Genomic DNA, 23,828 nt, shown 5'->3' with positions numbered 1-23,828 from the left:
CCAGGAACATTCGCACAACCATCGACTCCTTAAATGCCTTTGGTGTTTTACTAGCCTACATAAACATAATTCAATCACGCTGTCCATAAAACAACCCATTGATTTAACCCATACAGTCCTGACGAATATTAAAAGCGCAGTGAATACCTAAACTAAATCTAACCGCTAGTTTTTGTCCCAAAGGGCCATAGACATCAAACTAGAAAGGCTCCCCAGCACATATGGCTTGACTTTGACTCAGTCAGTTGGCTATATGCTGATCAAGCATTATTTTAAATCCTAAAACTACAAATATGGAGATCTAGCAACAGTTTGACGAACAAATAAGCATGACTTCACGTCTCTGCATCTCATATGCCTGTGTAAGTTTATTGATGCATGCTTGTAAACAGTTCTTCAAGAACAACTTGTTATATATGCCTACATCGTGATAGAATGAAGTTCATGTGTTGAACTTCATGTCTTATGTGATAATCTGACCAGAAAATAATTGAAAATGTATTATTATCTTGCTGCTTGATCAGCGCAATCCAGTTTCACGTCTCTTAATTCAGCTTCAAGACCCAAGCAAAACAATCACTATAGCATAGCTACAGGCAAACTGGTGTATCAAATTCTGATCTAAAGGTAGAGACAGAAAAAAGATTTAACTAAAAAACACAGGATATTTCCCCAATGAAACAGCAGCCTGTCAGTGCGACGCCTGTCGGAAAACACCTGCAAGTTTCATCCAGCTTTCCGATAACGCATGGCTCCACAAATGCCTCGGTAATTAAGCCAATCTGAGCAAATATATCCGAAAAGCTCCTCGTCAAACGTCCCGATATGCAGTTAAGAACAACTTCACTTCCTTTCCTGTTATTTTTTCTGTGGATCTTCACGGCATCTTTTGCCAAAGCTGTTTTGCAGACTCTCTCTATGGTGGGTGCAGTATCACCAGCAGCAGCAGCAACATCATCACCAGCTTCGCCTTAGCAACGAGAGGGTTGACCCGCAGGGATTGACAGGGCGCGTCCTCCAATGGCGTTCGTCCATTCTTTCAGTTGGCGCACGAACGGACCAATAGGAATAGTCGTATTGTTCCTGGATCTCGGGGTCAGAGTTGACTGAAACAAACATGTGGTTAGACATGGCCGCGCCCTGCTGGCACTGAGGACCGTGACTGTTGAACAGGGGATGGAAACAGTTTAGCGATTATTTAAAAGCTCATTCGTGGGTAAGTTAATCCTACAATGCGGTGTTGACCATGTGCAAACGACGTTGTAAATGAACAGACAGTGATACGACTGGGTTTGACATTCTTCAGCTACACATCAACAAAGCAGCTGTCATTAGGTTGAATGAGTTACTACTGGTTTGACCGTGGTTGACGCGTCTCTTGCCGTAAACGCTGCATTTTTAAAACGCCATACCAGGAAGTTCAGCTTACAAACACGTGTCTGAAATGTGTCTAAAATTATGTAAAGGTCAGATTAATATGAATTTAGTGAATGTTCAAATCGCAAACTGACGAATATAAAGTATCTATATTTAGTTTAATGTTAACATAGTTACCAATATAAACAAATATTTCACTAGTAATAAATCGATTTATAAACAGAATCATGATGTCAGCTGAAACGTTGATGAATCGTGGTGACAGCCTTCAGCACACAACAGTGAAATATCAACATTTTAGATATGTAGTTAGAAGGTTATCTGTCTGCTGGGAGTCCATTTGTTGATATTAATATAGGCTATATCTCTAGTCTTTAGATCAACATGGCAGACAACGCTATGCTTGTGAAAGACATAGGCCAAGGCCAGACAGCATCCAGGACATTGTTTATTGAAATGCTGAATAAGAAGTTTGAAAGGCTCCCTGATATCGACAGGTAAGTTTTATATACAATGTCACAACTTACTTTAACACTGCAGTTAGTTAATGAAACATTACTGTTTTAACCCCAACAGGAAACTGTTTTCGTATGGCCCCATATATTTGGCTGGCAACGCTGGATTTTCTGGTTTGATAGCTAACAGCTTTTACAGACGTGCACTCAATGTCACCCAAGGACGATTTACTTCCAGCCTTCCCATGGCTGTTCTTCCCTTTCTGACAACTGCAGCACTGTACACTGCGACCGTCACAAACCCCCTAATGTCAGGTATTTTTAACTTTGACCCCTAGATTAGTAAGATTTTAACCAGATTGGAGATTGTTTCTGCTCGACATCAATAATGTTGCCAGTTTGTTTTTTTGTTATAGGCTGAAGTACTTTTCATTTGCTTTATTTGGCATTTACTACTTGTTACTTACCTTTGGTGACGACCCTACACCAGTGACGTGAAAGCTTTGTGTTCTTCTGATTGCTTTGCATTGAGTGACTATTTTGTAATTGTAGGTGACCTGAACTGCCCAACCTGTACCCTGATAAGAGGGGCTTTGGTGGGTGTGATTGGTGGTGGCATATATCCTATTTTGTTGGCCTTGCCTGTTAATGCTGGTCTTGCAGCCAGGTTAGTTCTCATTGTTATTGCATATTTATTTTCTTAGAAATAGAATACAGCAAGTTATGTAACTGATCTCCAATTGTCTTGCAGGTATAACAGTGCACCAATGCCAGAGAAGGGCAACATGATCCGCTTCTGGATGAACCTTAGCAAACCCATTGTACAGAAGATGTATGTTGTTCTGCTGCTGCAGGGTTTGTTTGGAACCTACTTGAGCTCAAAGCACTTTGATATCTACCTAAAAATGTTGAAAATACCAGATTCTGACAGTGAAGAGCTTCATGGTTAGCAGTTAATGTTAATATTTTACATTATAAATCTTTGTTAAAAATGAAACATGCTCATTCATCCAGTACAATGATTTGTTCTTGCTTTTGATGCCTTTTCCAACAAAAATAAACCTAACCGATCAATAGATTCTGTCCAGTATACCTTTGTATCATTTCCACAAATAACCTAAATCACTAGTTAAGGTATTTATATTTATTGGAGATTTTATATAATTTCTTTGAATCTAATTGCCTGGATGTAATTGTACCACAAAACATTACCTAAAGCTTAACTAAACCATTTGTGTTTGTGTAAAATATAAAAAATATATATATATAAAGTGGATAAAAAGTGGTGTAAACAAATGCCTTTTGCCAATGTACAACTTACAAGAGATCAAATTTAAAGCATTCTGATCAATAACCAGGTTATGTTGGGAAATAATAATAAAAACAATGCACACTGAGAAACAAGCTTATGCATCTTACGTACAACACACATTTACTGCCACAAAGAGACCTTTCAATGTGTGCTAATTTCCAATCCCCTACCGCAACGATCAACCTAAGAGTTCTGAAATGCAAACCGAAAGAAAATTGTGGAGGAAAGGTCTACATTAGCTTCTAAATCAGTCAAAACTCAATTTAGTCACAATGTTTCAGAAGAACTACATCTATAGTATATCACTGGATGGGTCAAGAGAAAAGAATTGCAACAATATTAGAGATATCATGACCAAGTTAAAATCTACTTTATGGAAACATTTTTTCAGAAACATTCAATTCTCAAGTCTTTTTATACAAACTGTTACCACAGGAGAGAGAAAAAAAATGGTACTTCCATCTCTAAAACCGACAGTGTTAACTTGGCACAGATTTATTGTGCAAGAGCCATTATGTTTTGAATTTTTGTTGTAATTCCATTGTTTGACACTGGGGGGGAGTGTGGGGCTATTAGGTAGCCAGAGAGTAAGAGAAGTCAGGTGTAACTATTTTTGAACGTGTCAGGACATGTGCAGGTAGAAACAAGCTTATGGGATTACTATGCATTTGTGCATTGGAACTGAGAGTTTAAAATGACATCTATGAGCTTTGTGATAAATAAAGTTGATAAAAGCAGTGCTGGACTGGAAGTGTGTCTTGTTTGGATCTCGCTTATTAGAAACAACCCTCTAACACCTAAGTGACAAGATGGTTATTTGTCACTTCAAGATGTTTGTTCTTTTCACACTGACAGTGGTATTAGGTACCAGGGATAAGAAACACGAACTTCAGAGTTATACATTTCAGAACTGCTTAAGTTGATCCGCAACACTACAGAGCCCCAGCCGTTAATTCGATGTCACTGAATTATCAGAGCCCTTAAGGAATTTTGCAGTTTACACCTTATGGGGAGAAACCACCACCACTCTTTATCCACCTTGAAGAGAGGTGAAAGGCTCTTGTAGAGAGCGAAGAAAGTGCTGTCTAAAAAGAGAAGGAGAGTGTAGTTAATATCTTAATAGGACACCAAGCATTTTGCATTACTCAAAAGAAAATTTATTACATTTTTTTTTTCTCAGCACAGCTGCAGCCATGTGTCTGCACAGTCTTTGGATTTCAATTACATCTCACAAATAGATGACTTATTCAGAAATCAAAACCCTTCGAAAATCCCATTTTAAAACATACCATTTCACTTCCTCTGGACAACTGTCAAATAAAGTCCAAGTGCTTTAACAAATCAAGATGCAACACATGGATGACATATGTTCAATGTCTTGTAAGCAAACGTTACCACAAACAGAAGAGTTTAAACACTCATTTAGATGCTAAATGAGAATGACAGCGTCTGACATCTTTAGGGGTGTGATAAGAGTCAGTAAAAGCTGTAACTTACACGGTTTTATGTACTACCTTTTTTAAATTTACCAGGCCATGATGCAAGCTGCTGGTCCCGACTCTTCAGCTTTCCCCACAGCAAAATCCACTTTAGCATAAAAAAAAATAAGGGTTCTACATGAAAAACATTCTTTAGAAATATAGCGATATTTCAGAAAGGGCTCATCTGTTTTCAGCAAAATACAAGCTTGCAGTACAAACTTGTGTTGAATCAACATCAATGTATCAACAGGTACATTATTACCAGATTAATACAAGCGGAAGCCCTTTGTGAAACATCACCCATTTACTTTTTTTTTTAAACAATATTTGTGTCCACTTAATTCCCTCAAAGTCTATTTTAACTGAAATTACATACTACAATTACGTAACTCAAAACACAATGTATAATTTCCTTGTGTACATTATCTTCAATGCTTTAAACGTATACCAAATGTAAAAGAAAAACAAAACTTAAGTTTATTAACAGTTCATATTGTGCCGTGAACTGGCAAAAAGCACTGTCTTCATCTTAGGAGTTAACCAGTTCTGTGCAGTCTTCTATATCTTGATCCTTACCATGGATTTCAGCAGTCATGGATGTTCTGTGACCCAGTCGTCCAGCATGGCGGACCAAGCACCTAGAAGAAAACTGTCAACAAGTTTAGCAGTAACTTGTATTGAAAGCAGGTTCAATAGACATGCCATTCAAGCTCTGCACACATTTTTAACAGTTAACTCTATATTTGACTACTGTTGTCATGTCCCCACATTTACACCTTGTGCAAAGTTCAGTCTCGGGAAACGTTGAAAAGGTAAAATACTTGACCCTACATTTTATGCGACAAGCTTGAACTCTCAGCACACTTGGTGCAGAATTCCACCGAGACGTGGTCTTTGTCCACATGCAGGCAGACACCACCTGCAGTATCTTTGTCTTCCACCTTCACCCTCTTCCTCGGCATGGCATAATCGTGGTCATTCTCGTTGGATTCCTGGAAAAGCGAGGTAGAAAATTTCATGCCGTTCACACCGCTCAATCTAGACAACAGCTGAGCCAGCATGCTCTCATTGGCCAACACGGCTCTCAAGTACCTAGTTTCATTCTCCAACTCTTCCACTCTCTTGTTGAGATTCCCATTTTCCTGCTTGAGAACACGGTTCTCTGTTGTCAAAGAGCCCACTCTCTGCTCCAAGCCAGTGACGTATTCTTTCTTCTTTAATCGGTTTATCCTTGCTGCGACGGCGTTCTTGTTGATGATCCGTCCAGAGACGTCTTGCAGTTTTGACCTCTGGACCAAACCTCTGTTGCGGGATACGGGAACGTCAAACACTGCACTTTGGTTCATCTCATCGTTGGTCTGTGATTCAAAGTTGCCGAAAACATCCAGCACATTGTTGTCCAGGTCCCAGTTGAACTCTGAGCCAAGCAGATCATCCAGGCCCCATTCATTGGTGTCACTTTCTGGAGAAGTGTGTGTGTTTGTTTCACTTGTATTACTGGTTTTCGAAGCACCATCACTCTCATTGGAGGTACTTGATGTGATATCAGCGTTAAGGCTGCTTCTTCCTCTTTTTCTGGTGATCATGGCTCCGTTTCGGGATATGAATTGCGAAAACACTATATAAAAAAAATGAAATTAGCAGAAAATTACAACAGTTCACTTGCACTCAAACTCATTTTAATATAATCTTTTTAAAAAACGAATACGAGACACGTAGGACTTCTACTTGGAACACACAAAAACTAAATTATATTAAGCAGAATGACGGCATCATTTGGCATTTACTTTCAATGTTAGGAACAAAGGCGATAAAGTTAATGAAAATAGGGGCAGTCAATTCACCACATATGTCTTTCTATATTAGACCAAAGAAACACGAGGATTAGTAAAATACAATTTAATTAACATTCGTTAACGCTTTAGAGCTTAAATTATCGCATAAAACAAAGAGTAATAAAAAAAATAAGTTACGTACAGAACAGATAGCCTATTTCTGTTGTTTTCGCTGTTAACATACAATATCTAACAAAACATCGAGATTTTGGTATTTTATGAAGTACGTGTAAGTCATTGCATCCTCCCAGGTTTGATATAATAATTGACACATGAACAACCTATTAATATTGATTACAATGTCCGTAAGTTAGTGGTTTTGGCTAGCAGGCCGCAGCAGCGCGCCTAAGTCCGCGTGACAAAGCAGTTTCCTCAAGCAAAGAAAACTACACATATTATCGTTTATAACCGAAGCAACTTACCTTAAATTGTATGCTGATGTCTTGTGACGATGATTGTTTGGAAAAAAGAATCCGAGAAGGCTGATTTTACAGGATAAAAAATGTATTTAAGCTCAGACGTAGCAAAGCCAAGTGGAAGCAACGCACTTACAACGACACTGAGAGGAACTAAAATGGCGAATCCAAAGATATCGCGACACTTCCGGAAACATGGGTCATGGAGGAGGAGCAACGAAGGGTGGGTTGTTGTTGTTGTTGTTGTTGATGTTGTTGTAGTTGTTGTTGTTGTTGTTGTTGTTTTTCAGAACAGGTTGCTGTCAAGTTACTTTGGCAGTTACCTGGTGGCTAATACTGACTATAGTTGTTTCCACACACAAAAAAAATGTACTTCGTATTTATTAGGCAACTAGTTATTCATCATTTTACAAATAAAAGTGATGGCAGTTGGACAATTTAAAGTTTATTAAAATGACAATGTCTTAGGATAGTCTTTCAAGGTAATTCACAAACTATGTATTGTTTAACTTATGTGCAGCATATTGACAGATTTTATTTAGTTGTAAATACATCAAACCTACATACTTTACAATAATAGGAATATTATAATTTTCATTCTCTTTGTTTTCCTCATCAAAAATGGCAAGCACCACCAAGTTAGTTTATATATATTTAACATTACATAGTGTTTTCCTACATACTGTTTTCTTCATGTTCATACTAATTTTTTAAGTATTTGTTCAAAAGTGTCACCATGCCTCATTTTCTTACTATCTAGACATTCTTGCCATGACCATCATTCTCAGAGGTAACGTATCTTCCACCCATTCGTTCTGAGATTGCATCATTCTTTCCCACAGGGCTGCTTCAGCAGCGTTAGAGTCCATCCAGTTCACTTCAGTGCCATAACTTTTACCTGCAATAAGATAAAATTGTCATGACATTTTTCAGTTTCATTTTCTTAAAGGGATAGTTCACCACAAAAATGAAAATTAGCCCATGATTTACTCACCCTCAACATCAAGTCATCCTAGGTGTATATGACATTCTTCTAAAAAAAAAAAAAAAAAGAAATCCTGGCTCTTCCAAGCTTTATAATGGCAGTGATCGGCTGTATATTTATTTTTAAGTCCATCAAAGTTCATCCATCCATGATAAAAGTAATCCACACAGCTCTGGGGGTTTAATAAAGGCCTTCTGAAGTGAAGTGATGCGTTCGTGTAAGAAAAACATCCATATTTAAAACTTTATCGACTAAAATAACTAGCTTATAGTGTAAGCTTTGACAACTCTCGTGGTTCAAACAAACAGGGCTGGGCAACAAACTCAAGCTCATTATCTCTTTATCAAGCTCCTTATCCTTATCTTTAAAAATTGTCGTTTTAGACTTCTAATTTGTGACTGGTGTTTTGTTTTGCTCTATTTATCTGCGCTTCCGCGTTCGTCAATACGTCGTGCGTCAAGGTCAAGGGTTACTCTTTCGCCATAAATCGATGCATACGGCCGTCTGCCGGAAGCTAGTTATTTTAGTCGATAAAGTTTTAAAGCACTTTTATGATGGATGGATGCACTTTAATGGCCGGTCACTGCCATTATAAAGCTTGGAAGTGCAGGATATTTTTTAATATTACTCCGATTGTATTCATCTAAAAGAAGAATGTCATATACACCTAGGATGGCTTGAGGGTGAATAAATCATGGGCTAATTTTCATTTTTGGCAGAACTATTCCTTTAATGATGTAATTGCCCCTTTAATTACCTGTTCCATTACCCAGTCTAATACCACCAATGAAGTGGTTGTTGAGTCTGTCATGATCCCACACTGTAAGCTCCACACAGGCCTCCTTGAGGTCCTCTTGTATGAAGCCATCATACACCATGGTGTGGTTAAACACTGGGTTAGAAGACCTCTTCAATACTCTGGTCTTCTGACGGTTTTTTCGGCTGGCATCTGGGAGGACTGCACTGAAAAGGCAGAATTCACACACATGGGCATTCCACATCTAACACTCCAACACAAATACAAATGTATCCAATAAAATAGCTTTTGATACCATTTGACAAATGGGTCAATGGCAACACCCCTGGAAATAGGCAGATTCTTGCATTCTTTCACCCATATTTGCACCTCACCGTTCCCCTTGTTCTTGTGACCTACATAATAAACATGTTATCAGAAAGGCAGATGCTTCTAAAAATATTTAGCCAAATAAAAAGAGTCATCATCATATGTAAATGTCAGCATCAATAACTTACTGTGAGAAGTCTGCGGGAGAAAACGGAGAGCTACTTTAATCTCTGCACTCATTTCCTCGCCACCGACAGAATGTTTTGGGCTGGTAGGAACCTGAACCTGAGTCGATAAAGAAAGACAGTGGCAGATGCAGTGCAACAAAACGTGACCTCATACTCTTAAGTAACAAATAAGTTTAAAGAGCTATCTAAACAGGTTATCCTGACCCAATAGACACGACTATTGTTATCTTACCCTTCCTTTGAGTAGATATTCATTCATTTGCGTGTTATTGAAATCCCATTCGGCCAGATCAACCTCAACCTCTCCAAGAAAGCTGTTACGCCCAAACGTGTCATTGTGCCACACAGAGATGTTCAGCTTTTGGGTTTTCAGCGTCTCCATTGAAATCTTAAACTGCATAGAAATGACAACTATGATTATCAAATTTATAAACATATCTCAAGAAGTTTAGAATTGTCATACCCGTAGGATTTCATTGTAAGCGGGGTCCAGAGTCTTCTTCCTCACGCATGTTTTTTTCTTTCCATATTTTGCTTTGTCAGGTAACAAGTAACATTTAACATACCTAAAGTTCAGTTAAATCAAACAAAGTACATGTATTATTGTTAATCCATTTTTATAGCATATTCTCCTGGTAAGAAATATTATTTGGTGTTTTTTTCCCTCAACCCCACTTACGGATCAGATCGGTTCCTCTTAACATCAGCTACGGCGAGGTCCTTGCACTGGACAACAAAGATGTGGAACTCTCCCAGTTTTTGTACATAGTGAATGGCGAACTGGATTATACCTTTCACCTCCACATTCCCAAAATCACTACTGTAGATGCTCATTACACTGCCAGTGACCTATACATACCCCACACAAAGACACAGATCTGTATAGAAATGTATTCATAATAGCATGTTATCTTAGTGTGAAATAAATAGATGAATATGTTCATTTGTATTATATCAGAGTGATATTAGTTCTATTTAGCATTATTGGTTGCGTTAAAGACTGGGGTCACATACAGAGGACATGGAGGCCGCCTCAGAGCAAGTGCTAAAATTAGAAGGAGTGTTGCATGTTCTCAATCTGTCATAGTGGAAACTGCTCACTGATGCACAGTCACTGTTTCCGCAATCCATCTATTCGACAGGAGATGGTCGGCATTTATGCAGGTTAATAAAAGGCAGTGAATGTTGGTGTTTAGCTATAGTGATAAAGGTAAAATATAAACTATGATATTTTAGAAATAATCCAGTGTAGAAGCTGTTAGTTGTAGGCTCGTGAGTTTTGCTTCGTATGTTACCTCTTGTTGCATGAATGCAGGTACAGACATACTCATCATCTTCACCTGTTCTGGGTCGGAGAAGGACGTTTTGGTGTTGGGAGTGACTGCAGACACTTAGACCAATGAAAAAGAGGCACTTAATGGACACATATTCTGGATCCATCCAGATACAGATTAAATAAATCTTGAGTTTTAGTGGAAATAATGAATTCTGAAGAGTTTGCATCTAGAATTGTTCATTTTGGAGAGCACATTTGATATTTTATATAAAGAATGCATTTAGTTACTCCATCTACCTCACCATTAGATACATGATTCAGGTTGTATGGGATGCAAACCACCTTTAATCATTGGCATTACTCCAAAAGCTCATCAAATTGTCATGTGTCAGTTAATGCATTCCCTTAGCCAATTCAGACAGTGAACTATACATGAAAGACCAAGGGTCAATTATGAAAAGGATGTTTAATGTCCTTAATGCTATAATTTAATGTCATGGGCTTACTTCCTGCTCTTAATGTAATAACGCAAGCGTAAAATGCATCTATGATGCTGCCCCCTAACCAAGAAACATCAGTTCACATAGCAGAGGACAACAAAAACATTGAAAAAGTTTAAAAATACATTATTTATTTATTTTAAAAAAAGGAAAAAGACTCATATTTACCATTTTCCATACTCATCCCAACATCACTCCTTGGGTCAGTCTTCCATCTCTCTTCTTGGTTTATATGGCAAAGTATTAATAAAAAATAAAAAAAATCCATAAATAAATAGCACAAATGCAATAAAGCATATAGTAATACAAATGGTTTAGAAACATGTTGTGTATACTATTGTTTGATTGGGTTAGAGACTTTGAGAGTTATAAAAAAAATGTCCAGCAGAGGGCAAAAGAGTCTGTCACTCCTACAGGACCAAGACAGCATGAACCCAAACATCAAAACATGTTTGACTTTATTTTGAATAAGAAGGTCAATAAAGCATACTGTAGAAAAGAGAAAGGAAACGTACGTGTGGATGCCAGGTCCTCTAGACTTTTGGAAATAGAGATGGGTCTGGCATTGGCTCGTTCCAGAGCAGCTTTGACAGGGCCGTCATCCTCACTGTCCCCTGTAACAGCCCATATCAAGAAGGAATCAGCAAACCATACAAAAGCAGAACACTGATACATTATATATAAATATTAGTACTGAAAACACTAATTTAAAGTGGTAAACCGGAGAAATTACACCATCTGGTTCCATTAGCTTTCTGATTTTCAGAAGATTTGAAATTTATATGTACAATCTATGTTGTTTAACATTACATAAAAATTACTAGCAGAATTCCATAAACAACTAAATAATTCAAATAATACAGAATTTACTTAAAACAATTTGAACCATTTTACTTAAACAATTTGACTAAAAACAACCAATTATAAAACATAAAATAATTATGAAGTATAAAAATGAATTTTAATAAATGAACAAAGACTAATGATTGTAATATGATTTATGATCAGTGCCATGGCTACATTTGTTCATTTGACTGTAACTGCAAGATTCATATTTCACACACCATGTTATAAAATGAAACTTACCAGGAATTTGATGGAATTTTCATTATTTTAAAGAAAATAAGTTCTGATTACTGAATTAGATCATTGAAGAAAGTAGAGGCAGGGCTTAAAAAGTCATAAACCTGTAGAAGTTGATGTGGTCCAGAACAATGAATAGATCATTTTATCATGCCTACAAAGTTGAGCATCTTACTTGAGCAAAGTATCAAGTAGGACATGTCTCTTAGGTCACACTGAGCACTTATTTTAAGGACATAAACCCTGCTTCCACAAAAATCACAGAACCAATCAGCACTTTTTCTACTGAAACTAGACTGAACCAAAATGGAGAGGTGAGCTCACAGTATGAACTGGTGTGTGAGATTGACCAGGCTTCAGGTGTGGAGCTCCCTGAGGAGTCAAAGGTGATCTCCTCCGATTCAGGCAGGGAGTGTCGAGAAGGGGAGCTCTCATTGCTCACTATGCCTTGGTTCACCTGTTCAAAAGTCCCACATGCCTGCACCTTAACCTGTTCTCTTTCATCTAAGACCGTCTGCTCGGGTAAGCCAAGGTAATGGTGTAAACTCAGGGGAATATAAAACCGGGTCAGAGAGTCTGCTGACAGCTTTCGTTCTTTAAGAATGATGGGTCTATCATCACTGCGTCCTTCTGGAGTCTTCCCTTGGTGTTCAGGAGAGGTATATAACCTAGTTTGCCCTGATTTAACCCTAACATCACATGGACTCCTGTCGCCGGGATTGATATCTATCGCAAAGGTTCTTAAGGGAGAACCATCCTTCTTGGACTCTTTGTTTGGATATGAATCTCTACGAGGTACTTTAGACTGTCGTAATGGGCTGGTCGTTCTGGTTTGATCTTGGTCTTTTGGTTGGTAAATGTCAGCGGACTGTGGCTTATCATTTTGACCTTTTGGAGGGAGACTTCTGAGGGGAGATGATGGTGGACTTGGCTTTGAGTGTTTGTCTGAAACGGATTGTTTAAAATTAGAAATATTCGTGGTGACGTATGAAACCCTACCTCTGATATCTTGAAGGTCTTGTAATGGCATTCTAATTGGACTTCTTTGTTTTTCTTCAGTCTTTTCCATCTTCTCTTTTTGTGCAATCAAACCAACCTCATTGAAGCTCTTTCTGTCCAGGGAACTTGGGCTGTTTGACCTGATGTTGAACTGAGGTTCAGAAAGTCCTACTGAAGAACATTTTGGAGATGACTCTGTGTACGGGTCTTTAACATTGGCTGTACATGTTGGTGAGCCTACAATTACTTTAAGGCCACTTTTTTCTTTCTCCCAAAATGACTTGAGATCATTGATTGAGACTTTATCTTCCTGTTGACTGAGGGACATTTTGAAGGTGGAGATTTCCTTCTTCAGGTCTGATATATCCCTGCAGATTGACTCTTCCTGTAGATCACTGGCCAGAGAATCTTTATATTTTAGCAGTGAACTTGGTGACAGTTTGACATTAACTTTCACGGTGAGAGTTTGTAGTTCACTACTTGAGCCTTCTGAGACCTTATTGCTGTCCAAACTAGAAGGGTTCCCATCTTCACATGACGATATGGCTGATGTATCAATACCACAGGAGGATCTTCTAGGTGAGACTGAAGAAATCTCACCTGTTGTAGATTCTACATCAACTGGGTTTGGATCACTGGGTTTGGGTTTTGATGGGCTGGTGTTTGAATCTGACAACCTTCTGTCTAAAGCGTTGTGATAATTATCACTAAGCTGAGATGTCTCACTTTCTTCTACCTCAGGTTCTTTTTTAATGCTTAGTATTTTAGGTCCTCTGTCCCCCCTTTCCCAGAATGACTTCAGGTTGGCCATTTTTCCTGGTGATACCTCACCTTGGTCAAACGTCTCTCTTGGAGGAGTATCTTCACATATTAGTCTGTCTGGTTTGTTTTTATCTTTTAATATTTCAGCCATCCTGCTCTGAAGTATATTATCTTCTGTCTCAGGCCTCAAAGTGCAAGATGGTTCACGTTCTAAACTTTCTGTTTTAGCTCGACTTATCACTTCTTTGTCAGATGCTTGAACTTCTGGAATCTTGTCTTTTTTCTCTGCTCTCGAAAACAATGCAAAAAGCCCCCTACGGGGCTTTGGTGCTGGCTTGGTCTTTGGCTGGTCAACTGGAGATGCTGAATCTTCTGACTTGGCTTCTGGGCTTTCTTTTGGTTCCTCTTCATTCAACTCTCTCTTGACTGGCGACTCTTTCAGCTTTCCATCTCGAGAGCCTCTCCCAAACCATTCAAGTATTTTGGAAATTGAGCGACCCTCTTCCACTGTAACCTTATCAGTCTGGCCCTCTGCACTCAACTCAATGGCCTTACCTGTGACTTCAGTAGAGCTGTGGATGTTGGACACCTGTGAGGACTGAGGCTCACCATAAAGCTCATGATGACCTACAGTGGAGACAATCACATGTTGGAAAGGTTTATATTTGCATAAAATTGACAGAGAATGAATAATACTTTGAGATAGAACAATGACTTCCAAAAATAATATTAAATTACGTCTGACCATGAATCCTGTCATCAGATGATCATACTGCACATTAAAATTCCAGTAAACACTCAGATAATAATAATTTCTTGCAGTGCTTATTTACTAATCACCATTTGCAGATTAATCAACATACATATACCCACAAGCATTCACCAGAAGCCATGTGTTGTATGTATGAGATATGCACACACATGCAGTTAGTACGAGGATGTATTAATGAGTTAGCATGTGAACTACTGAATCACAGGTTGATAGATTTGTTGGCTGATTAATTTTTAGGGTTTAATTATATTGAAATAATCAGGGTGTCTTACCAAAAAAGTTTTCTATTAAGCCTTTCTCAGTCATAACTATGTACGGTTAGACAACCAATCTACCTGTCCCTTCCCCCAACCTTTCTGTAGGCTCAATGCTCATCATGTGGGGACACTCGTTATTTTTTTGGCAAAATTGAAAACTCATTTACCCTCACCCTCATGTTGTTGCAAACCTGTCAGACTTTCTTTCTTCCGTGGAACACAAAATACAAATTTTTGATGAATTTCTCTGTTTTGTTGTGTGTGGGGTTAATTTCGTACAATGTATGTCCAATGTTTAATTAAATGGACAAAAACACTTTCCACAGGAGAAAGAAAGTCGTATACCAGTTTGGAACAACATGAGAGTGTGTAAATGACAGAATTTTTTTTCTAGGTGAACAATCCCTTTAAGTACTTCATGTGGCTACAACTACGTTACCGTTTTCTGTAATATGACTTCTATTCTGGTCCAATACAGGACTCCAATCTTCTTCCAGCACACTGTGCTCTCCTTGTACTCTCTCTATAGGACCAACAACGGAGGTGAAGCGGACCTGTTTCCTATCTAACCACCCTGAAGCAGAGTGCACTGAGCAGGGGGAAAGATGAGGGCTGATGGGAGGTTCAGGACTGATGGGGCTGACCGTAGCAGAAGACTGACTGCTGCTGCTGCCATTATTGGTGGGAATGTGGAGTCGCAGGGAGTCGGTAGAGCTACAACTGGACCCCTTTTGCTTCAGGATGCCTCTGGGAGCAGGGGTCATGACCTGTCGAACTCCATTATCACTGCTGCCAGTGTCCAGGGAAGAGTCCTTGCAGGAATACAGCAGCAGTCTCTTTTTTGGCACAGGTTTGCATTGAGTGGCTACATGGGTGTCAGTGTTGTCTGTGTTTAGAGTAGTGTGATGTGTGTAGCTCTCAGCTGGAAAAAAGGGCTCTGGAAAATAACCAAATAGTAATGAAGCAGTAAAAGAAGGGGCAAAGACACATACATGCACAAAAAAGTGAATTCATTTTCAAAATGAATTCAATTTGCATTCCATTTAACAGTTCTGTTACTGTTCATACCAGTACACTATCTGTTAATTAATTACACTTTAATGGTATAGCAATGAGACGGAATGCACTGGATTAAAGTTAGCAAGCAACCAAGGAATATGATAGCAGTATTAAGTCTTAGCTAGTAGTCTAGTCACATATTCATGTTTACAGTTTATGTATTTGCTCCTATTCCAAATATTCAAAACTTTTATATTGACCTTTGCACTCATGACAATAATACTAGCCTGACTACACAATAATAATAAGTTAATAAAAAATGTACCATCTATGTATGTGGTACAGATTGGTCATGCGTGGCAGCTTAACTACTTAGAACAACATAATTCTCTGTATAATCTTCTTAAAGTTTGGCAGCTCCATTACTCAGACCACTACAAGAGCTTCAATTTTCTATGAAATACCTTTTGGCCAAACCATTTTAACCATTTTTCCACATGTATTTTAATAAAGCTAAATGCCACACATTACATTCAATATCAATTTTAATTTTAATACTACAGCTAGTTATTCTATACTATACTATACTATACTATACTATACTATACTATACTATACTATACTATACAAACATTCTCAAATAATTTGTTCCTGTATGACCTCAAAGACGCTTTTGATACTTTCATAATCAAAAACTAAAGACCAACATGTTTTTGTTGCCAACATATAATGCAAATGTAGCATTAAATGTGTGACCAAATACAGGTTTGCAGTATGCAGTATCCATATACAGTATGCATGCAGAGAGCATTCAGTTTCTATGCATGTCAAGCCAACACCATAGCCCAGAAGAGGTAAACATGCTGTTCTCAATGGGGATCAGTCAAACAAACTTACTGTGATTGCAAGAAATATGTTCTGACCATTTGCTCTTCAGAACATCCACTCCATTAAAAATACAACACATACAATCTGTTACCTCATGTATTACTGGACTGAACACTGAACAGTATCAAAACCATCACACACAAATGTTTAAATCTGTGGCAGTCACACAGAAAAATCTGTCAAAAGCTCAGAGATGGTATATATGCTGTAAAAAAAAATCTGAATTTGAATGAAAATGCTAAATATGCTACAGTAAAAACTGTAAATCACTGATAATTTGTCAACTAAAACTTAGTTAGTTAGTTACTAAAGTAACTACTAAAACAAGGAAACGAACTAGTACAACATAGCCACAAAGATTTACTAAAATCGAGAGAACAAATTAATACGTTGTATTAATTGTCCGGAACGGATTGTTAATTCATGGCCACGATATATATATTGTTGTCCACATGTCATGTGCGGGGCTCTGTAAGTTGTCAATTACATATAGTCAAATTTTTATATTAGATAATCAGTACAATACAATTTCACTACAAAATTCTATATTACATTATTTATTTATCAACTTTTAAACAGAGGCCCATAATGTCTGAATCTGTTTTTGTATACCATAAATGAAGTCACCTCTTATAGTGAACAATATTCTTTGGAGTGTACAAAAATCAATTTGAGGATAAATTGAGAAGATATTCTCACCCTCAGCAGGTGTCTGGTTGGCCTCCTTTACTCCATTGTTAAGTCTGGCTTCATCTCTCTGCAATCGCACACTATTGAATGGATTCTGCCTAGGCTACATAATAAATTGAATGAAATCAACAAAACCATTAAAAATGATCATGAATAAAATTCAGCAAAATGATCTTAGTGGATTGTCTGTAGTGTACCTTGATTTGAGGTCTTTCCTGCTGGGCTTCATCATCCACCCTGTATGAGGTGATAATGGTCATACAGATTCACGAAAGAATGAAAGATTGACCAACATGATAAAAACCAGCTTTGTGCACTGATCATTGTGAACAGTTCAGCATAATGTAATCAATATATTTGAATCATCAATACATCTTCATGGTGCTGGTCCTGAAGCCAATGGAAAGTCACAAGATTCAGCAACCACTTAAGTGGGGACAACATTTTTTTCCATAATGTGATGCGAGTGTATAATGCCATTACATGTTGTCAGACAGAGGGAAAACAGCAGCACGTGAAATCTGACCCCTGAAGCAGTTTACTGGCTCCAGATTCCCCTCACCAACCCTGTCTGACTGCATGGGAAAGGGTTGCCCTACAGATTACATTAGGCCTACATATCACAGGTTCACGCCTGAATTTCCATTAAATTCACATAAACAAGCATGCTTGAACTGGTGATGTTGAAGAAGTGAGATTATGTTTCTCTTCATAGAGTTCTACATGAGCTGCGATATGAGAGCTTTTAAAGTTAGTGTCTACAGAATTAAGGCTGTCATGAACAGTCCAGCCAGGCTAATGGGGCGGATGCAGTGTTGGGTTGTTGAAAAGGCAGAGGCGCCGTACAATCCTTTAATCAAGTAGAACAATGGCATGTGCTTGATACAACAGAAAAGTAATTTTGAGCTTAGAAATTTCAATAATACTTTAGTTTAGGGTCCAACTCCAAATATTAAGGACCGGTAGTTGCTTATTAGCATGCATATTGCAAAGGATATTGGCTGTTTATTAGTATTTATATTAGTATTACTACTAACTATTAATAAACAGTAATATTAGTTTATTACTCTCATTTAATAAAACTGGCATTTCTCATGATTATACAATAAATGTTTTACACTTTCCAATGAAAATATTCTAAATAATGTTTATACAATGTACGCACTACTGTTCAAAAGCTTAGGGGTTAGTACGATTTTTGTTATTTGTTATTATATTGATCAAACGCAACAGTAGACATTTATAATGTTACAAAAATATTTATATTCCAAATAATTTCTGTTCTTTTGAACTTTCTATTTAACAAGGAATCCTGAATTTCTTTTAATCATGGTTTCCACAAAAATAATAAACAGCAAAACTGTTTTCAACATTAATAATAAGAAATGTTACTTGAACACCAATTTAGCACATTACAAAGAATTACTAAAGAATCACGTGACATTGAAGATAGGAGTAATGACTGCTGAAAATTCCACTTTGCCAGTACAGAAATAAATTATATTTAAAATACATTAAAATAGAGAACATTTTACAATATTACTGTTTTATTGTATTTTTGATCAAATAAATGCAGCCTGGGTGAGCATACTTTTGAACGGTAGTGTATACACACACACACACTCTTGAACACACATACAAATCTGTACCACTAGACTGACATGTCATGTGCTTATATACAGGTCTACTAGTTGTTAGCCTACTGTTACAAAGTGTTTTGTTTTTTCTTTGCTTGTGCCTTATCTCGACTATGACATGAAAAATAGGAGCATGAATACACAATTATAAAACATTAAAAATGTTTGTAGCTAGTATCATAATCCAAAATACTTAATTGCTTAAAAATGTGATCACAAAAATCAACAATAATCTAGCACATAGTGTACTGTTTTAATCAGATGAAACATTCTACTAGAATATCCTAATCATAAATATACATATCACCAAAAGCTCACCTCTCATTCTGTGATTGTGTGGAAGGATCCTCAATGAGTCCGGAAAGCTCTGGAGGGATGTACACATCTTTCTTCTCACCATAAACACGACTGGATTTCTCAGACCATCTTTGAGAGAGCTCCACTGCAGTAAGAGACTTGTTGTTATGCTCAAACATGCATTTACACACACACAAGTACACGTCAAATGTCTAATGGAACTACATTTGATAAATGCTATAGAGAAAATATGGGTGATTTTTTATTAAAGGTAAAAATGTGATATAAAGCAGAATAACAGTGATGCAAACACTGAATCGAGGTGCTAATCAGGGACGGGGTAAATGAAATGGAAATAATGAGAGACGTGAACAGAGATTCTACCCGATTCTGTCTGCTGGCAACACTTACATATCGTCACGGGTTTCCTCTGTCTCATGGACGCTCTGATGATGTCGGAGCCATGGATCTTCTCTCTGTGTCTGTGGTACTTTGTCTCGTAAAACCATTCCCCAGTCAAGTACTTCAGCCTGCCTCTGTCTCTCTCAGTCTTTCGAAGCTGCCTGAAAGGGCAGGACAGAATCCTTGGTTTATTTGTATGGAAATAGACATATAAAAAATGGGCATTGAATGAAAACTCCCTGAAGTCTCAACGTTACAGTGAGCTTAAGCAGTGAGATCCACATGGACAAATCCCAGACATTCTCTGAACTATAAACGAATTACTCTGGACAGTTTATCTGTGAGAACTGAAACTGATTTAGATTCTTTCAGGACCCAGATATTATGTTAGACATCAAATGGCGAATAACACCACACCAAAACAGTAACCCATATTTTCTCCTATAGGTCATAATTTCTTTTATAATTTTCTTTCATTCTTTTTGTTCATGTTTTTGAGGATGAGGGAATGCCATGCCCTGTTTATGTTGGCATCTGCCTACCAAGTGAGAGATTCAAATTTGGCAAAAATTGTACAGTTTGATTTGACACATGAACTTCTTGAGCGCTGCATTTTTAAAACGCAGTGTTATGTGAGAGACACTGCAAAAGATGAGAGAATGTAAAAAAAAAAAACAAGGTCTTCAGAAACTTTTTTAAAAGTTCATTTCAATGTATTTATTTTAAATAAACTATGTTTATTCTGATAGTTAATTCATTTTAACTTTAGAGCAACACTTTTGGAACAGCATGAATACACGGGATGCGATCGCTCTGGTGAAAGATATCTGTTTACAAAGAAATACAATGGAAAAGTAGTACAGTGGAAATGTGGAATGTTCTGTGTGAACGGCCTATTAGGGTGTATATAACGTTTGTCTTAATCCACCAAGAATCTTTTGCCTGAACTCACTTAATCCTCTGTTCTTCCAACTTCTTGAGCTCTGCGTCCCTCTTCAGCACAGTCAGGATCATCTCTTGCTCTTCCTCTGTCAGATAAGTCAGGTCAATCATGATGAATGGCTTCGGGGTAAGTGATAAAAGATGAGTCTCAGATCGCCTCTGACTGGTTCAATAAAAGTGTCATCAAGTAAGGTAACTTGAAGGCTGATGCTTGATAAGTCACTCCATCACATCATGGAGACCATCAGATGAGACTTGTAACACCTGCACCAGACACACAGCAAACGTTTCAGCTAATTCAGCAATAACCATAAATATTTACCAACGTATGAGCTCAGCTTACAAAGAACTGTTTTCCCTGTGAATTCCTCTGACCATTAAGACATCACATGATCCTTATTGTTCCAAATGAATCCATGAGCTGGGCTTTCAAGAAGGCTGCTTCGAGCATCATCTACGCTTCCCTAAACATTTGAAATGACATACTGTTTCTCCGAATCAGTGCCGGTCCAGTATGTGCTCAACAACACTGGACATGTGACATGGCATTGTCAGATGACTATCTGAGGATATGGGTATCGGTGCTTCTGAGAGCAAAGAACTCAGTCAAAGACTCTTTTATTCCTTAATCAAATTACACTTAACTCAAATTAGGTGGCAGCACACAAATGGTATCAATTTGGACAGTCTGCTTTTCTGCAAGACAGTTTAAAATCCATGAAAAAGTAGGAATATGACAAAACCATTTTAAATAACTGGAATCATGATATTTTTGGATTGGATTCCAAGTTGGCAGAATTCCACATGTATTGATAAGGTAAAATTACCAATTTGAGAAATATATTTAAAAAAAAAAGCCTCATAGGAGCTTTCAACAATAATAAGAGACAAATTCCTTCTCGCTGAATTTTGCCAGTGATTTTTATAGATAAATTATATTTAAAATGTCTTAGAAATAGTTTACAAAAGTCTAAAACAATTAAAAGCCTTTTGCCAGACACAGTTTCATAAATAAATGATTTGAAGTTTGTTTGATTGTTTGTTTATGCATGCATACATATTTTATCTTGACAATCAGATTTCAGGCTATCCTGTCAGATAAATTTGGTTTGCATAATTGAATGCAATCAGGCTACATTTAATGTAACATGTTTAATAGATTATAACAGGTTACATGAACAGCAACAAGTTTCTACCAGACTCTTGCATGGGCATATATCTGGACTTTTAGATACAGCCTCCACACATTCCAGCCAAAGAGGAAGTTTGTTGTTACTTTCCTATTTTGGAAATCTGTTCCCGAGTCATTTTCTTGATTGAGTCATTTCCTTGAGAAATGCCTAAAAAAAAAAAACTTTGTTCCAAGCTTGCTATGCTAGTATGATTGTATAATAAAGATTATCTAGTCATTAGACATTTTTAAATAATTACTTATTTTTAAATCAAAAATTGTAATAACCTCAAATACATCACTAAATGATTTAGCTCAGTACAAATCAGATTTCAAAAAGGCAAATTATTAAAGTGTCCAGTTGTTCTGAGAAAGGCATGTCATGACAACGTAGGAGGGATAATTGCCTGAGGCAGGATCTCTAAATCATAACTTTTCAAGGGGCACATCATTGACGAAAGAGAAGAACTAGTTCAATCCAAACACAGTAAACATTAATAATGCATGCTAACCATTTGTCTATTCCACATCCCTTTTGGGCATCTACGTACCATAACAAAGAGTTGCCACCTGGTTTGGATTCACTTTTTACAGGCCAGGGGCCAGTTGCATAAACTTAGGCACTGTTAAGTGTTTTAAGAACTAGTTTGACAAGCTAGCAATTGACAAAGGGGCAATCGGTCTTACTGGTCCAATTCAAATTCAAATTAGACTGATCTACCTTTTAATGTAGCTGACTTTAAAAATTTAGACCAGTCTTGAAGAAAAAAATTAGATGACTAACGTTTAAGGCAAGTCTAAGCAGTTTATGCAACAGGCCACATTGTGTTTTACCGTGTTACAAACCGTTTTGAAAGGGTTTTAAGGATCTGGGGGGTTTTTTTCACAGTGATACCAGCATTTATACCAGCATTGTCAAATTACAACTATATAATATGACAACGTTCAGCTCTGAACAGACTCATCAAGTGGAACATGTTTTTAAATGAGTTTCAGTGTTTGTTTGTTTTATGGGGGAAAAAAATACATCTTAAACCAAGACATGGTTTAAATCGGTATTTTTAAAATGTAAAATATTTGTTTCAATATATTTTCCTGTGGAAGAAAATGTAATAAACTGATTCAGAGACTATAACCACAAGGACCATTGTGGTCATGTAACTAATCACTGTTTGATCTGTATGTTAATAAATACTCTGCATTCTTTCCCAAATACCTTTACACGCATTAACAGATTAGGGAAGCAGGAAATGAGAAAACATTCCGAATGGATCCAGAGATAAAAACACAAAATTCCAGACATGAAAACAATATAATGAAATGAGCGCCTGTTGAAACAGAACCCATCCCTGTCACAGCATGCAGCAAAACTTCAAAGTCATTGCAGGGAAACTGTTAAGTGAAGTGAAAATCTTAAAAAGCAAAAACAGTAAGTATTAAGGCTAAATAAAACAGCTGACAAGAGAAAGATTACCTGAATCCTGCTTGTATGGCTGCTAGACCGCGTTATTTTTCCAACACTGTTACTGTAACATCTGAAACACCCGCACCAGGGGAAGGTAATAATCCATTTGCCAGACACTTGCTGCATCGAAGTCTCCAGCCTTAAGTGAGGCGTGTGTGTGTGTGTGTGTGTGTGTGTGTATGTGTGTCCTGTCCTCCACTCTGGTTGTGTCAACACCTAGTAAGGACTAAAAACGCTTTGTAGATGAACTTGTGGTGAGTTCCGAACGATATCCAGAAATGCTGTCTAGGTAGGAGGTTAACTAAGTTTTGATACACATCCCCTTGGGCGCTCTTAAAGGCGTGGTCACGTCACTTTTATAAACTTTTAATTCTATCACACGCACGTGCCATATGCATCATTGTGTAACTATGTCCTCTCGATGACAGCACAAAACATCCTGTGCATAATGGAAATGAGACACGTATTTGTAGGCTATTAAGTTCGGCTGGCATAAGGCTATGAAAATTAAACATTCTCTATAGCGGCACTACGTTCCTCTGTCTCTCCACTCCCTGTGAATCAATGTAGTTA

The 23,828-nt window shown here is 37.5% G+C and overlaps 3 protein-coding genes across 18 annotated transcripts; 1 reads left to right on the top strand and 2 right to left on the bottom strand.

The window, feature by feature from the left end:
• Positions 1 to 1,076: 1,076 nt before the first annotated feature.
• On the top strand, positions 1,077 to 2,841 carry tmem126a (transmembrane protein 126A). Its single transcript, XM_056240180.1, has 5 exons — positions 1,077 to 1,216; positions 1,756 to 1,874; positions 1,954 to 2,147; positions 2,385 to 2,499; positions 2,584 to 2,841. Exons 2-5 carry the CDS (start codon positions 1,762 to 1,764, stop codon positions 2,780 to 2,782), a joined length of 621 nt encoding a protein of 206 aa, XP_056096155.1. The 5' UTR covers positions 1,077 to 1,216; positions 1,756 to 1,761; the 3' UTR covers positions 2,783 to 2,841.
• A 1,437-nt stretch (positions 2,842 to 4,278) lies between these two features.
• crebzf (CREB/ATF bZIP transcription factor) lies at positions 4,279 to 7,035 on the bottom strand. 2 transcript variants are annotated; one of them, XM_056240178.1, is made up of 3 exons: positions 6,883 to 7,035; positions 5,202 to 6,243; positions 4,279 to 4,731 (listed from the first exon to the last, which is right to left on the bottom strand). In XM_056240178.1, exon 2 carries the CDS (start codon positions 6,209 to 6,211, stop codon positions 5,453 to 5,455), a length of 759 nt encoding a protein of 252 aa, XP_056096153.1. In that variant the 5' UTR covers positions 6,212 to 6,243; positions 6,883 to 7,035; the 3' UTR covers positions 4,279 to 4,731; positions 5,202 to 5,452. The 2 variants fall into 2 exon arrangements, with proteins under 2 accessions (XP_056096153.1, XP_056096154.1); XM_056240179.1 differs by lacking the exon at positions 4,279 to 4,731 and having other exon boundaries at positions 5,480 to 5,617; positions 5,718 to 6,243.
• Positions 7,036 to 7,305: 270 nt separating this feature from the next.
• sytl2a (synaptotagmin-like 2a) lies at positions 7,306 to 23,438 on the bottom strand. Of its 15 annotated transcripts, XR_008805535.1 has the most exons (20): positions 23,265 to 23,438; positions 20,630 to 20,883; positions 19,687 to 19,838; positions 19,297 to 19,420; positions 17,539 to 17,578; positions 17,351 to 17,444; positions 15,204 to 15,701; positions 12,299 to 14,362; positions 11,407 to 11,505; positions 11,060 to 11,113; positions 10,411 to 10,505; positions 10,130 to 10,246; positions 9,795 to 9,964; positions 9,579 to 9,681; positions 9,348 to 9,509; positions 9,116 to 9,212; positions 8,914 to 9,013; positions 8,619 to 8,824; positions 7,512 to 7,774; positions 7,306 to 7,477 (listed from the first exon to the last, which is right to left on the bottom strand). XR_008805535.1 is itself a non-coding variant. In XM_056240163.1 (19 exons), exons 2-19 carry the CDS (start codon positions 20,728 to 20,730, stop codon positions 7,629 to 7,631), a joined length of 4,422 nt encoding a protein of 1,473 aa, XP_056096138.1. In that variant the 5' UTR covers positions 20,731 to 20,883; positions 23,265 to 23,438; the 3' UTR covers positions 7,306 to 7,628. The 15 variants fall into 15 exon arrangements, 14 of the variants coding, with proteins under 14 accessions (XP_056096138.1, XP_056096144.1, XP_056096143.1 ...); XM_056240163.1 differs by having other exon boundaries at positions 7,306 to 7,774; XM_056240169.1 differs by having other exon boundaries at positions 7,306 to 7,774; positions 11,060 to 11,110; positions 14,291 to 14,362; positions 23,265 to 23,432.
• Positions 23,439 to 23,828: the final 390 nt, after the last annotated feature.

This window comes from Rhinichthys klamathensis, unplaced genomic scaffold, assembly GCF_029890125.1.
Source record: "Rhinichthys klamathensis goyatoka isolate OS25496 unplaced genomic scaffold, OSU_Roscu_1.1 h1tg000585l_1, whole genome shotgun sequence".
In the NCBI taxonomy this organism is placed as follows: Eukaryota; Metazoa; Chordata; class Actinopteri; order Cypriniformes; family Leuciscidae; genus Rhinichthys; species Rhinichthys klamathensis.
Note: the sequence above shows the minus strand (reverse complement) of the source record. Positions and strands in the feature narration are given on the sequence as shown.